Source organism: Musa acuminata, chromosome BXJ3-5, assembly GCF_036884655.1.
Source record: "Musa acuminata AAA Group cultivar baxijiao chromosome BXJ3-5, Cavendish_Baxijiao_AAA, whole genome shotgun sequence".
Lineage (NCBI taxonomy): Eukaryota > Viridiplantae > Streptophyta > Magnoliopsida > Zingiberales > Musaceae > Musa > Musa acuminata.
The window spans coordinates 37,994,843-38,010,318 of record NC_088353.1 but is presented as its reverse complement, the minus strand read 5'-3'; the positions used below and the strand labels follow the sequence as shown (position 1 = coordinate 38,010,318).

The 15,476-nt window shown below is 33.7% G+C and overlaps 1 protein-coding gene and 1 non-coding gene across 5 annotated transcripts; both read right to left on the bottom strand.

Annotated features, from left to right (window-relative positions):
• Positions 1-522: 522 nt before the first annotated feature.
• On the bottom strand, positions 523-595 carry TRNAF-GAA (transfer RNA phenylalanine (anticodon GAA)). Its single transcript has one exon. It is a non-coding gene; the product is annotated as a tRNA-Phe (tRNA).
• A 6,594-nt stretch (positions 596-7,189) lies between these two features.
• LOC103985669 (RPM1 interacting protein 13) lies at positions 7,190-15,136 on the bottom strand. Of its 4 annotated transcripts, none has more exons than XM_065150272.1 (4): positions 14,608-15,136; positions 14,030-14,510; positions 8,695-8,781; positions 7,190-8,530 (listed from the first exon to the last, which is right to left on the bottom strand). In XM_065150272.1, the coding sequence occupies exons 2-4, from the start codon at positions 14,393-14,395 to the stop codon at positions 7,448-7,450; spliced, it is 1,536 nt and encodes a 511-aa protein (XP_065006344.1). In that variant the 5' UTR covers positions 14,396-14,510; positions 14,608-15,136; the 3' UTR covers positions 7,190-7,447. The 4 variants fall into 4 exon arrangements, with proteins under 4 accessions (XP_065006344.1, XP_009401719.2, XP_009401720.2 ...); XM_009403444.3 differs by having other exon boundaries at positions 14,030-14,533; positions 14,641-15,136; XM_009403445.3 differs by having other exon boundaries at positions 14,641-15,136.
• Between the last annotated feature and the right edge of the window lie 340 nt (positions 15,137-15,476).

The following is a 15,476-nucleotide window of genomic DNA, read 5'->3' as shown; positions in this document are numbered from 1 at the left end:
TTACTTAACTCTATAGTTAGTTTATATATATATATATATATATATATATATATATATATATATATATATATATATATATATATATATATATATATATATATATATATATATATATATATATATATAATGTACTTAACTCTACATTATGTTTCTTTTTTGATAGAATGCAAATGAATAAACTAAATAATACGGATTATTTTCTTTTATTTTGATATAATAGATATAAAAATTAATAAATGCGGTGAGCGTGGATCGAACACGCGACCTTCCAGCAGCTTCAAGTCCATTTCCCTTTGGGAGAGTGAGATCAGTAAAAATATATTACTTAACTCTATAGTTAGTTTTTATATATATATATATATATATATATATATATATATATATATATATATATATATATATATATATATAATGTACTTAACTCTACATTATGTTTCTTTTTTGATAGAATGCAAATGAATAAACTAAATAATACGGATTATTTTCTTTTATTTTGATATAATAGATATAAAAATTAATAAATGCGGTGAGCGTGGATCGAACACGCGACCTTCAGATCTTCAGTCTGACGCTCTCCCAACTGAGCTATCCCCGCTGTTTATTATGTTTATATTATATTATATAAATCGATAACAATATTGCAACTACATCTCAGAACACTTCTTTACTGGTACAATAAGCTCTGCAATTCTTTCTCTCCCATTGGGTCTTTCGACTAGACTCTTTACGCTTCTTTTCCTAAAGTTGATCCTTCTTAGAAGTCATAATTTGATCTTTCATTTTACACCTCGAAATCAAAACTACTATACATAATTTGATCTTTCATTTTACACTTGGAAATCAAAACTACTATAAATCAAATGGATCACGGGAAAAACCTCAGCCCAATTATTTCGATGTTGAGTTTTATGTCACTTTTAGAGGAATTCTTTGTGAATTTGAAATCTTCTGTCTTATCATTTATAAGAAGAGTAATGTTATCGTAGATTTCAAATTGATTTCTCTATGCAACATCCTTTACAAAATATTGAATAAGGTTCTTGTCAAATAGGCTTAAAATTTATATCAGTTCTTTGATCAATTCTAAGTAATTTGTCTGTATCGAAGGAAGAATAATTTATGATACCATCTTTATTACTAATAAGTTTGTTCATACTCTTAACTAATTCGAAAGCTAAATATCTCCTCATTCTCTTCAAACTAGATGCTTTTGATTTGTATCCTAGATTGTCATTAAAATCTCCTTCGAAATTATGAACTTTTCTTACCAATTTACTAAGTGGATCTTTATAGGCTTGTATCTCTTTCCCTATTTTCTCCTACCTCATAAATAATAAAAATTTTATATGGTTCAAAATTAGTAGTGGTATGGATCCTCTATTTCTTTTCTCATATTTTTTATTATTAAAAAATATCACACCTGTGAACTTTAAAGATATCAAAATCTCTTACGTTAACTTTCTAATGATCTCCTTTCTGCCTTTAGAGCCAACCCAAAATCTTAATTATAAATTAAAAAAATCTTAAAATTTTTAAGAATCTTATAAACCTCAAAATGAATATTGAAAATTTTGATATTTATTTCTCCAAGCATATCACTAAACATAATACTACCCTTAATATTCATGAAAGTAAATGACATTTTAAATATCTTCGAATATATCTCTCTTAAGACAGACTTTAAGATCAATACAAGTACTCTCTTATTAACAAAGTCACGAGTAAGATTCAAGGTTGATATAAGGGTTTGCTTTCTTAGAAAAATTATTCTAACCAATTTTATAATTAATTCCATTTCCACTCACATCCTACTTAACTTTCGGGTTTTGAACAAAATCCTTACCAAAATATCTTCTTTTAAAAGAGACCTCTTTTGGAATGACAACCCAAACTAGGATGGCATACATCTTATTGGATGGTACATCCTTACTAAATAAAAAATCAAGGACTTGGCATCAAAGACCTTATCATTACTAAACAAGTAATATGCATAAAAAGATTAATACCTATTCTTAGCAACAAAAATAAGCTATAGGTCAAAACTTTTATTTCCAAATATGGCACCAATAATGATAGATGAGTCAGGACCCTCTACACATTTAGAAATGTATCAGTACATAGTGCCTATAGTTGCTTAAGCAAAGGGGAATGAACACCCAAGAAAAAGATTGGTCAAGCTAGAAGCCTGTTTAGTAGTTAAAAGTGGCACCAAAAATTAAATTCTTCATTTAAAGACATCTCCCTACCTCTTCATTATTCTCTAGCATTCTTCATTGTCGAATTGTTTATCGTTATTTTTTTGTGTAATCATGATTCAAACTCTTCTTCCATCTATTCTTCACTTATCGAATTACTATTATTTTTTAAAATATTTTATGATCCAAACTTGCTTACCATTTCAAGTGATTCTATAATTGGCACCTTGTAGCTTAGCCTAAGGAAGGTGATGATCTTGATAAACAATTTGTTGATTATCTTCGTAGCACTATTGCCATTGGACTATGTCTCTTTGGATCAGTAGAAACAAAGCCAAGCATCCACAACCACTTAATCAATCATCATACCTTGACTCTGAGAGTTCTATCCTTTGCTCATGATAACTATCAAATTGCTTAGTTGCCTAAGGCCTCCCTTGAGAGAGGAAGGATCTAGAAGTCATTGGTGCTGGTAAGGAATGATTTTTCAATTAAAATTGATGGCTCATTCACAAGTAATATTATATTCAAAAGATCTGGGCATCTCCTCCACCTTCAAATTCTTATATTGAAGAGGCGTGAGTATATCTTAAATTAAAAATATTATAATTCATCCATGACCCATAATCTATGATTCAAACTAATATTTGAGGACATTAAAAAATATTTAAATATTATTTACAACCTATGTAGTTTATAATCATACACTATCTTACTTCATAATTCACAAAATCCAAAGCCAACATAACAAAATATTAACCATACTTATAAATTCACTAATGTGAGAAACTATATAATTATAAAACCAATCATTTATCATAAATTCATATCATCGTAAACTAAATTTTAACATTTCAAAATTTCAAACGGGAGAGGTCTTGTAAAGTTTTTACATGATACATCAATTCAAATTTATCGATAATATTTTATTATACAAAAAAATTACACTTATATAATAATAAAATCAACCCACAAAAACTTTCCCATAATCTGAATAGTTTTCCACTACCTCAGTCTAATTCTAACATTTTAACGAGTGACAAACTATCTTGAAAAGTTTATATAGCAATGGAGTGAGCTACGAAGCTCAGCAAGTGATAAACATATCCATATCAAAAGAGGAAAGTCTCAAATAAACTTTGTATCAAAATGCAAGGTAGGATATAAGAATTTATAGATATCCACTTATTCCATACAAAACCATAATGTCATTTCTTCGAAACATATTTAGTTCGTAACAATGGAGTAAAGAGTAACTAGAGCATTCCAATAACATAAGAAGTATTTCGGAGCATACCGATGATATATAAAATGTCTTAGAGCATATCAATGACGTATGGAATATTTCGAAGCATACCAATAACGTATGAAATATTTCGGAACATATCAATGACATATGAAATATTTCAGAGAATATCAATGTCGTATGAAATATTTTAGAATATATCAATGATATATAAAATATTTCAGAGCATATCAATAGTGTATGGAATATCTTCGAGTATATCAAAATAACAAATAAGAAGCAGAAGCTCAAATATCATATTTGATGTTATATTTATTTCATTCTTATCCAAACCGTACATATAAATACATAAGCAATGCTTTGGATAGCATATAAAAAATATAGAGGATGTAGTGGGATCATAGACAGAATATGATCTATCCATTTCTGGATGACCATCAAATATAAATCTCATATGTTTGGGAGCTCCATCCACCCATGTCTAAGTGAAGTCAAAGGGGGCTGACAGAGCATCACAGGCTCTAAGCATAATTTTATTTTTTATTTTTAGAAAAGATTCATATTATCTCTACCAGAGTATAAAAAGATATTATGATCAATAAAATTAGTGCATATCAAAAGCACATACGAGATAATAAAAATATACATGTGCTTATATAAGTCAATATGATGCAAAGATAATCTTTCATATGATGTATTCAAATAGGAAAGGAATTAAGGACAAGAGTATATAAGAGTTAAAAATAGTGTCATAAGGCTCAATTAAAATAAAGAATTATAGATGAATTGAGTTTCAAAAAGATAAAACAAAAATAGGTAAAATTAATAAAAATTTCATTCTAGCATAATCCGAAAAGCATGCTAAATAAATTATTTAAATAACCAATTATACTCTAAATTACCAAACATATATTACATTTTAAAGATATATAAATCTACTTTAGATGAATAAAATATTATATGAATAAGAGTTTTTAAAAAGGAGTTACGAATAATTTAGTGATAAAACATCAGAAAATATTATCTCTATTCTACCGATTCCATACGATCAACTAAAACAAATATTTTAGTAGCCATTTGTACTATAAATCTTTCAAGTATACACAAAAAATACTTATGAGTCTAGTTTTCAATAAAAATATATTTTATATAAATTAGAATTTTTAATGAAGAGTTATAAATAGTTTAGAATTGAAAGATCAAAAATTATAGTCTCCATTTTGTAGAATCCATATGGTTAATTAAAATAGAAGTATGGGCACAAGATATAAAAAGAAATATGAGTATATTTTTAGATAAAAATAAGCTTTACCTAAATTAGAAATCAGCACAAAAGTTATTATAAGAATAAGATAGATATGTTAACTTTTAAAAATTTCAGATTTAAAATTTTACATCTAAACGAGAGAAATATTATATGCAAACTTTTTAAATTTTTTATAATTAAGATAAAAGTAAAAATTATAATTATAATAGAAAGGGGTTAGAACACTTGATTCCAAATAAAAGAAATTACTCCAAAACTCTATGTCCAAATCACTTCTCTTCTTCTTCTTCTCCCCCACAGATGCAGCCCTTTCTTCCCTCTCCTATTTTCTCCTTGCTCCTTCTTCCTTTTTCCCTCTCTCCCTTTCCCTTCTTCCTCCACAACCGTGCGAAACGTAGAGAGGCGCAGTCGCCTGCTCTCCCCTCTCCCTCTCCTCTTCTTACGCTCATTCTTTTCTCTTTCTCTCACAGCCCTCTTCTTTGAATATTTTACGATTTAGTCCTTGTATTTATGATTAGATCCTTGGGATTTACAAATAGATCCTCAGATTTTTAATCCAAGGTCTTTGCTTTACTATATGATATTTGAAAAGCTGCTGAATTAAATCTAACAACATATGCATCAAGATTTACTCCTTAAAAACTGGTTAATTTTGCTAATGTAAATAGTCCATGCTTCCTCGGAAACGTTTTGGAAGAAGATATCTTGCTCCTTTTCTCATGTCTCCAAGTAGTCAATGTGATGCATGCTTCTAAGGTCACAAAATAGTGTGGCCTCGGCTCGTCAATTTTGGGAGAGCTATAAGCTCTCTATTTTTTGGGTTGCTTCTGACCCTTGTGCAGCTCAGTTTAGCATTAATGATATTTTTCTCTTTAAAAAAAAAAAGATCCTAAAAAGAAGTCATGTTCCATTGATATAGAATGATAGCTCACAGTTTAATTGCATTGAATTTTAGTTTCCAATTTAGATTTTTTTTTCTGAAAAGAGGTATTAAGTCAACCTATAATAGGTTCATACAGATCAAAATTTAATTTAGCAAAACTAACAAGAATGTAAGCAAAATTGTTATTGTTTCTATTGATATGTGACCATTGAGCAACTGCTTCAAGGATGTCATGACAGACGGAACAAAGCTGTGGTGGAATGCAACTGGGGTTGGAAACTCTTGCTTCGCAAGGTGAAGAACTTGTAAGGTGTCAACTTATTTAACTTAATATTGATAATTTATTGTAAAGGTCTTGGAATCAAATTTTGTTTTCCTCACTTATCTTTTTTTCAAAAAAAAAACACTTCAAACTTTATTTTATCTTTATTATTTTTCCAACTACTATTTTAAGATAATATGTTTTAGCAACTTGGGAAAAAAAAAACATAGTAACAATAATAAAAAATAATGGTAAGACTATGTTTTAAGACTCTATCTAGAATAGTAAAAATGAAAAGGGATGATCCAATTCAACGAGACTCGTCAAACAGACATTCTCAAATACAGAATTTTATAGCAAAATAATCAAAAAGAGACATTAACACTGATTACAGCCTTTCCTGTGATATGATATAAAGAGAAATAACTTTTTTTAATGAATAAATACTAGCATGTCATAATATATAGCGGAATTAAATGAAACCACAATTAAATAGAATATCAAGATATACATGGAAAACTCATCCAATGTGAAGGGTAAAAATCACGGGATAAACTAGAGATAATCGAATGTAACAATAATGAATATACAAATCTCAATCTCTTACCCAAAACCCTAACAACAATTACAAGAAAATAACTGGGATGGGTAAACTAGAGATAATCCAATGTAATAATAATGAATATACAAATCTCAATCTCTTACCCAAAACCCTAGCAACAATCACAAGAGAATAACTGGGATACAAGAATCACGTCACTGTAGACAATATCTAAATTATCCTTAATTCTCCTCAAGTAATCACTGTAAGAATCTACTATAGATCTGATCTAACCTGAGATGAAAGCACTACTAGATGATTAAGAACAGTTTTACTACGTTGTCCTTGTCTTCTTCCCTTTCTTTCTCTTATTTTTCTGTCTTGTTCTTTTCCTTTTCTTTATAATCACGTGACTGCAGCCTTCTCCCTCACTACTATCCCCTTCTCCCTCACTACTATCCCCTTTTCAGCCTATTTTTACAACCATCATACCCCCTAATATAAATTATGATTAGATTAAAAGGAAGTGAATTGTGGACTGATAAAACCCACCTTAAGCTGAATGTGACCTGTTAACCCAACATACCATAGAATGGAGTTAATAAGAGCTTCAGGATTTTAGACTTTGTTGGCATGTATATAATATTACCAGGAGGTTATCAACTTAAAGAGAGTAGTGCCTTTGTTTGATGTATGCATCTGATAAAGTTGACTGAGAGGTCCATGCCAGTGTCAGAAATTAAATGACAATTTCAACCTTTAAATAATGGAGACTTGTGTATCATCGCTACTAGATGATTGGGGAATTATTTCTTAGCAATTGATAAGATTAAAAGCAAATCATCCCTGTTAAACATACAGAGGAGATGATTGCTCCAATAAAAGACCAAATACATGGGCAGAACAATATACTGGTGGAGTGGGTCAAACACACAGAGTTAAGCTAGGCGTGAATCAAACACTACCCATGCTCGCATTGCTCCATGAGACTCCAAGACCATATACCAGACCCTCTTCTGAAGTCTGGTTTGTTACTGGAAATACAATCATATCTCAATTCTCTATGGATGCTAAAAGACTATCCAGCCAATTCTCCCCAGCGGCTGTATTGCTTACAAGGTCAGGATCTTCTCCCTCCACATGTTCTGGAATTTGAGACATTGTATTGCTAGACAGACTAGAGCCATGATCTAATGGACTAAGGTTAGTAGTCATTGCAGCAGCAGAGTGAACATCTACATTTGCATTGATTTCAGAAAATGACTCATCACATGGTTGTGATGAAGAAGGAAGCATAGGTGCCTGTTGGTTGTCCATGATGCAAGAGTCGCTACAGTTCGAAACTCCAAGTTCAGATGCCACACTAGCCAATATATCCTGCCAACTCTTCTGGCTAAAATCTGCTGCTGTCAACGTAGGGCATACAGAACACTGCAGTTTTGCTGGTTGAAATTGAGATGGTGCAGTAGTTTGCATCTGACCTACTGAGACAACTGATGTTTTTATCAACAGGTCCTGAGATCTCTGTTGTCCTTCTGGAGGGCAAGGAATCTGTAATGTCACTGTTGCATGAGTAGATTTTTGTGGCACAGCCCTGGTAACATGATTATTACTGGAAATAGTGTTGTCAGAATGGTCATTCATGCTAGCAAATCCAGCTTGTGCCATCCCAGACCTTCTAAATCTTGAACGAGAATTCATAAGTTGGGTGGTCAATGCACCAGAATGCTGACCCTCTTTCTGTACATGTTGTACCCTACTAACAAATTGGTAGAATTTGGTTTGCTGCTGGAGAGGTCTCTGTCTATAAGAGAGAGCGGAAGGTCGATATTGGTTTCTCAGGTGGATTGCATCTGGGTTTGAGATAGTGGCTGAGCAAGGCTGGAGTAAATTTGGTCTGAGAGGAACTGGATTGAAATGATGTAGTCGTAATGAATCTTGAGGTGGTGGGATATTTAAAGAAGAGTTATATGATGTGAATTTCTGAGGCGGCACAGTCAACATGTTCTTCTGTTTGAAGGACTGTCTCATTGATTTCCACCTTCCCTTATCAGTAGAATGGCAATGGTCGGTACCTAAATCACCATTGCCCCAGTAATCGCAGGGGGCTGGAGAGTCACAGACATAACAATGGCACTGCAATAAGTAGGCATCAAACTATTTACACACATGAAAGCATGATAGAATAAAATACCAAATAAAAAATCTTTAAAGTTTCAGAAAGCATGGGTAGCAAAATTGCAGCAAATCATAATTAGGAGAAATGAATACTAGTCTTGAGTGGAAAGGGCAAGACTCACCAGGTCACAATACTTTTGATGTGGTGAGGTGCTAAAAGGGAAATTAGCACATAGATGTCGTGAATGTGGGTAATCCCGGCATGCCAACTGCAAAAATATAAAATATGGTTAAAGAATTATTAGATGCTGCTATAAGGAAAAGATGCAGCTGTTGCAAAAAGTCATAAACATAAGCATGTCTCTTTTTAAGGTCAAACAGTAAAGAAGCTGCAGATTCCGACATTAGCATTTAGACAATATAAGCATTAAAAACCTATTTCCATTTTCCAATATGCAAATAGAAACTTGAACTAACAAGTTTAAACCCTCAAATAATATGGATGATTAAAATTGGCTAAAAACATGCATAGATAGTAAAAATTGATCATGCATCTGCCACAAAAAAGCAAGAAACATTTATAATAGGTGAATAATCATTTATCTAGAAAGATAACTGTTTGCTGACATCATTTTATGACAAGTTATCCCCTTCTTTTATTTAACAAGTGATCCCACTTTAACCTTGACAAAATAAACATTATATGCCTGTTCTAGGAACAAATATGAAACTTCTCTTTCCTTTTATTTTAGTTATCATACAATCAAATGTGGTATCCATGGACATTTTATCTTCTCCAATTTTATTGTTTCTGACATTACTGTAAAGGAATGTAAAGAAACCCTTGATGAACAAGCAAATTGTGACCACAAAAAACTTCAAAATTTAGGAATCAACAGAAAAATGCTAATCATATAGCACAAGATCTCCTGTTTCAGATACATAACCAATAATGTGGTTCATCAATGGACCAATAAACTTCTTCATGCGCCTCCTAAATTTGAAGAAAAGTGAAGATCTTGTTTTCTAGGGAAAGAGTACTTATATAAATGAAAATTATCACTTTTATGGAAGTCCCAAATTGTTATGCATTTCGCTCATAAGTGTAAATTCAAATTAAACAGACTGGTTTGAAAAGCCAAGGAATTTTCCCATCAATGCACTGCCATAAAGCTCAACTCAAATTTGAAATGCTCCAGAAATAGATCCAAGAACATTAATTGTACATAGATATTACATAGTACCATGAAACTATTTAAAATGGTAATAATAATAAAGCTGAAAGCATACAGTTATAATAATATTTCTCCACTAAATAAGATTGCTAGATTCATACAATGGACTGTGTCGTACAGATCAGTGTTATTAAAAGAGCACCTAGGGGTGCTAATGCATAAGGCTCGCTGAAGCTCAAATTTTGGCCTCACCAACTGAGGCATGTCTTGGGTACACACCTCATGAGCTTTTCCAAAAAAAACCTGTTGCCCACAAGGCATGCCTTTATAATGTTGTACTACCTTCATTACTTGCTATGGTGTCAATGTAATAAAAGGAGCAAAACTTGGGCTCCTTTTAGCAAGACAAAATGGCCAACATATAGAGAAGGATTTTCCTTTGTTGAAATGCAAAGAAAAACCAGACAGTTGGGTTTCGACATATCATTTCATGGTCCTGATTATCCCAATTATATCTTTCTTCAGTTGTTAATTCCCTACTCTATTGTTAATGTTTTCAACTTCATCTTCACCACCAATGGTGTTGCATTTGACAATTGACCTAACAATCTTTAATCATTGAGCAAATGTGCCAGAACATATTTTTCATTGTTTAGAAACAATTAGATCTAAGTACCGAATATGTTATTTGCATAACTATCCATCATGGATATTTGTGTTGTGTGCTTTGCTTCAACAAGATTTGTGCCTCATCTCGCACCTAGGCTCCAAGAGACCTTAGCTCTTCAATATGCTACAAGCCATTTACTTTGATACAAAAACAAAATATTAAGTGAAGCTGATATCCAATGTACACTGCTACAAGTCTTATGCTCAAATCTAGGAGTAGAGTGGAATTCAAAAGAGGATCTGAAACTATTTCTTCTCATATAGTGAGGTCTGATGTGATCTACTTATCGCCCACCCCACAAGTGGCAGAAAATACAAAATGCAGATGACTGAAATACAGAGACATTGGACAAGGGAAAATGGATCATGCCAGCATTATAGAACAGATCAAAGCTGAAGCAGCAAAGAAATGGAGATAGCTGGAGGATTGTAGCAAATCATTTTCCCTACTCAATAGGTTGCAGTTTACACGTACACACACATATAAAATGTACATTCATCAAATTAGATGTTTTTTGAATGTTGTTGACTGTATATGCAATTACTGTGTTATTTGATTCCTGAAGGTATTCATAGTAAATATAGTAATGACACTTTATGTTCATCAGTCATCACAATTTTATTGACTCAATTATGTAACTGCAAAGAGACAAGTTTATCTTACTAGAAAGCACTAGATAAGTTTTTGACATGAAGTATCTTTTTTACAATCAATATTAATATTTGACATTATTATCTTCCAATCAACATAAGTAAGAAATATTAATATATTTTTTCTCTCAAATTATCTCTCTTTTGCCCAAAATTTCATCATCACATATCATTATTGCCTCTATATGAATGACCATGGAAGCAAAACATATTTAAAAGTTAAATCTTAAAGAAACTAGGGAAGCTGTGGTCTAACTTTAGGTGAGCTGACAGCATTCTCAGAATTGCAACTAAGGAGCATGGTTATTGAAGTCCTTTAAAATGATAAAAGAATATAGTTTTGCAGATATTATTCCAATCAATGGAATCTGACCATGGATTTGTTATCATGGGGGTGTAATAGGTGGCATTTAAAGTTAGAAGACAAAAGTAAAAAATTGCCACCAAAGTGTGTTGACGACAATGAGTTAAGGACAACTATATAAATGTCAGCACAGGTTGGTGAGCTACATATTAAGGTTTGTATTGCTTGACCCTGACAAGAATTAAAAGAATAAACTTGGAGAATTCAATGGTAAACAAACTATATTAACTTGTTGGTAATCAAGGTTGAACTGAATAATCAGAATCTGAATCCACATAAGAAATCAATATAGATGGAAAAATTTACACCAATGGGACTTGGATACCAAGGCTTCCTGCTATTAGTATAATCATAAGAGGGATGAACTGAAAAAAAAAAAAGAAGTTCCATAGTTGCAAAGGAAATCAAAGTTTTTTTCCCAAGATTACTCATTACCAGTTTTGCGGTTCTTCCCATGTCAAAGGTATTATTAGTTCTCATTCCCTATAAGACTAAAAGCTTGTTTTTAAATGAACAAAATCCTCCTTCCTAAAAAGCACTAATAAGTTTATCTTTACATGAAGTTCATATATAATTTAGGAAAAAATAGATAGTTTTAAGAAATAAATGGCTAGATAGAGATAGAATATATTGACTGGAAACTACTATGTGGTTCTTCTTTACCAGTAAGGAACTCGTCCCTAGATTGCACAAAGGTGGATCATGTTTCTAAGACCTTTCATAAAAGGTAAATAAGGATGAAGTTGGATAACAGATTCATACTAGTATATTATATGTGGTGTTGCCGTGGTCAACATCCATATACTTTTAAAGAACATTAATCATACTAACTAAATGAACTAGAAATCAATGTTGACAGTACCACAGCACTTTTATTGAAAAGTATTTACAGAAAAATGTACCAAATCATGTGAAAAAAAAAATCATTCTGTAGACAATAGCACTGATTCTTTTAAGAAAGATGTCCTAGACTCGAGGCAAAACAACTCTCAGACTAAGATAAATAAACAAAAATTGGACTTTGTTTGTGTCTCATTGCAACAATAAGAAAATATGTCGCATGTTTCTTACGCAATAAGATTCCTTTAGAATCCTTCAATTAAAATTTCATGCCACCATGATAAATCTGAAAAAAGATAATTTAGTAGATCATGCCCATGCTATTATTTGTCATAAAGAATTACATGCACGATAACCATTGCTAAAATAAAAACTGAAATGAAATAACAATTAATTAGGTCTACATAGAAGTGATCAATTGGTACTGGTTAATTCATCAATTAAGTACTATAAATCTAATGAGATCTAAACTATTGTAATGCTCTTGGTCACAGTGGATCAAACATCATCAGAATCTGAAATTTTTAATCATCTGTTCATGGTGACTGATCAATGAATCAAGTAAATTAGGGAACATATTAATCATGGAATCTTAATAGCAAACAAGCAGAAAAGACAAGTTTCATATTCATTAATCTTTAGTCTCTTCCTTAATTATATGGCTGTCATTCAAAATTTTGCTTAGTCTGGGTTCAAATCTGATCGTGTGTATTTGCACATGCAAAATGCTAGTAATAAATATGTTCAAAAGAGTTATCTCAGCTTACTAGATCCAAGGTTAAGCTCAATCAAAAATATTTTAGGTGGAAACAATTGATACTAGCTCGCTGTGAACACATATCAACAGCTAATAGAATGGTGTTTAGATGATTAATGTCCAGTTTGCCAGTTCTAATGCTAAGCTAAAAGTATAGAGTTTCAATAAACTGTTGCATGCCCCAAAGCCATATCAACAGGGCATAGAGCATCCAAAATTCTCCGTATATAGCTAGAGACTGACAGTGGAATCATATCATGGTAACGCAAGACAAGGTAAAACGTAATATTTGTAAACACCAACGTTAAAGGGCACAAACTGCACTATGCACATGAACAAAGATGTAATTCAGCAGAAAACATGAGGCACACATAAGTAACATGGATATCATGAAAAACAAAAAAAATTAAAGAAAACCAAATTAAAAAAACTTGTACATAACTAGGACATTTTGCTGAACAGCTCCAATATCTACGAAGTTCAACTCAACAGGGATCTATTTTGAATGCTTAACACATGTTTAGTTCTTATAAACAAGTCTATAAACTCTTTGAGAGTAACAAGTGAATAATGTTTTCAAGCTCCACATGTTTCATATGTGTGCCTTCCAATGGACATCCTGATCATATCTGCATCAAACATCGCAGTCATGATGTATAACGTACAAAATACTCTCTAGTAACTAAAAAGAGGCAAAACAAGGGTTGAATAATAAAACTCTTCTAGATTTCCAAGGACAGTTTTCTTTACATTTCAATATCAGATTAATGCAATGCAAAAAGGACCTAGGGTACATATCTCTTATTGAAAGCCAAAATTTAGCCCTCGGTGAGACTAAGCTGGACGTAAAAGGCTTTAATTCTCAGATCAAATACACAAAGTACTAGTGCTAGGCCACATGGAGAATTCACAGTACAATGAAACTCTCCGCGTCCATGTAATTAGAAGGCAAGGCACGAATAATAGGAATAAAGCAAACACCACTACTTTGAGTAGATCACAGAGAAAGAAACATCATTATGTTTATAAGAAGAAGAGAAGGAAACAGAGTGATTCCCCACCTGCCCCTTCTCGGCGACCACTAGAAGGTCATCCTCCTCCTCTCCACCACTATCCTTATCGTGCACGACTGCAACCGGCTTATCCGGGCCAGAATCCAGCACCAAGCAGTCGTCATCGCCGCCGTCCGAGCCACCGCACGTCCCCGGAACATACGAATCAGAATTCGGCTTCCGCCTCTTCGCCACGGGGACCGAGAACTCATCCACGAACACCACGTCGTCCGATTCCTCCACCTGCCGTTCGTCCACGCGATCGTGCAACTTGTCGACCCAGTCAAAGGAGGAGCTGACCAACCTGTCCGGGCCGGAATACTCCTCGTCGGAGCTTATATCGACAAGGACGTGCTCCGGTCCCGTGAGTTCCATCGCTTCGACGACTCAGATTAACAAGAGGATTTCCCAGGAACTGCTCGATTCCACCGACAATTTGGTGCATCGGCTACGACTTGGGGATTAATGCGGCGATCGTCAACTAAACCTACTTTTCTCGACCAAAAAATCCATCTTAGATTAAAGAAAACACACATCAGAAAGGAAAAAAACGAGTAAAAAAATTCTTGGTTCAGAAGATTACGAACCAAAGGAGTAAAGGAGAGATTTGAGAGACTAACCCTTCAATTTTCGCATACCACTCTTGGAGACGAGAAGTAGGCAACAGAAGACGGGTTAAAGAGCACCAGCGTGAGCATAAGAGGAGAGAGATTGTGGGGGGGGCGCTTTCGAGGTTAGGGACGTCGAAGGTCACGTTCAATTTTCTTTTGTGATAGTACATATCGGCGTAGAGAACGCGGCGAAGGTCTCTTATCAGCCCGGCGATTGGACTCCTACTGGGCTCTGTTATTTGGTCAATGCAGAGGACCGACTGCAAACTATGCCCACCTCCTAAAGCAAGTCGGATTCAGGCCTTAATCCTTTTCCATCTGTCTACCGCTGCCCGTTGTCGCCTCCCTGCTCACTAAAAGAAGGCGACGGTAAACCCCAGAGGACCGACTGCAAACTATGCCCACCTCCTAAATCAAGTCGGATTCGGGCCTTAATCCTTTCCATCTGTCTACCGCTTTCCGATGTCGCCTCCCTGCTCACTAAATGAAGGCGACGGTAAACCCCAGAGGACCGACTGCAAACTATCCCCACCTCCTAAATCAAGTCGGATTCGGGCAGGTAGCAGCAAGAGCAGGCGTAACTGGTGGAGAAATTAAATTGTTCTTGCAACACATTCTCATGATGGGATGAACTCCCTCAAATCCGACGGCTGAGATTGCTTCTCTGGAGAGTATGGGCAAGAATTCCCTCTAATCATAACGAACTACCATTTCGCCTACCTGCCCAGTTATTGGAGGCGACAGTAACCCCTTCTGGGACCCACTTGGGGCCAACGTCATACAATATCAGCATGCAAGTAGCAACACGAGTAGCCGTAGCGGGTGTCGAAAATATTAAGCTTAAA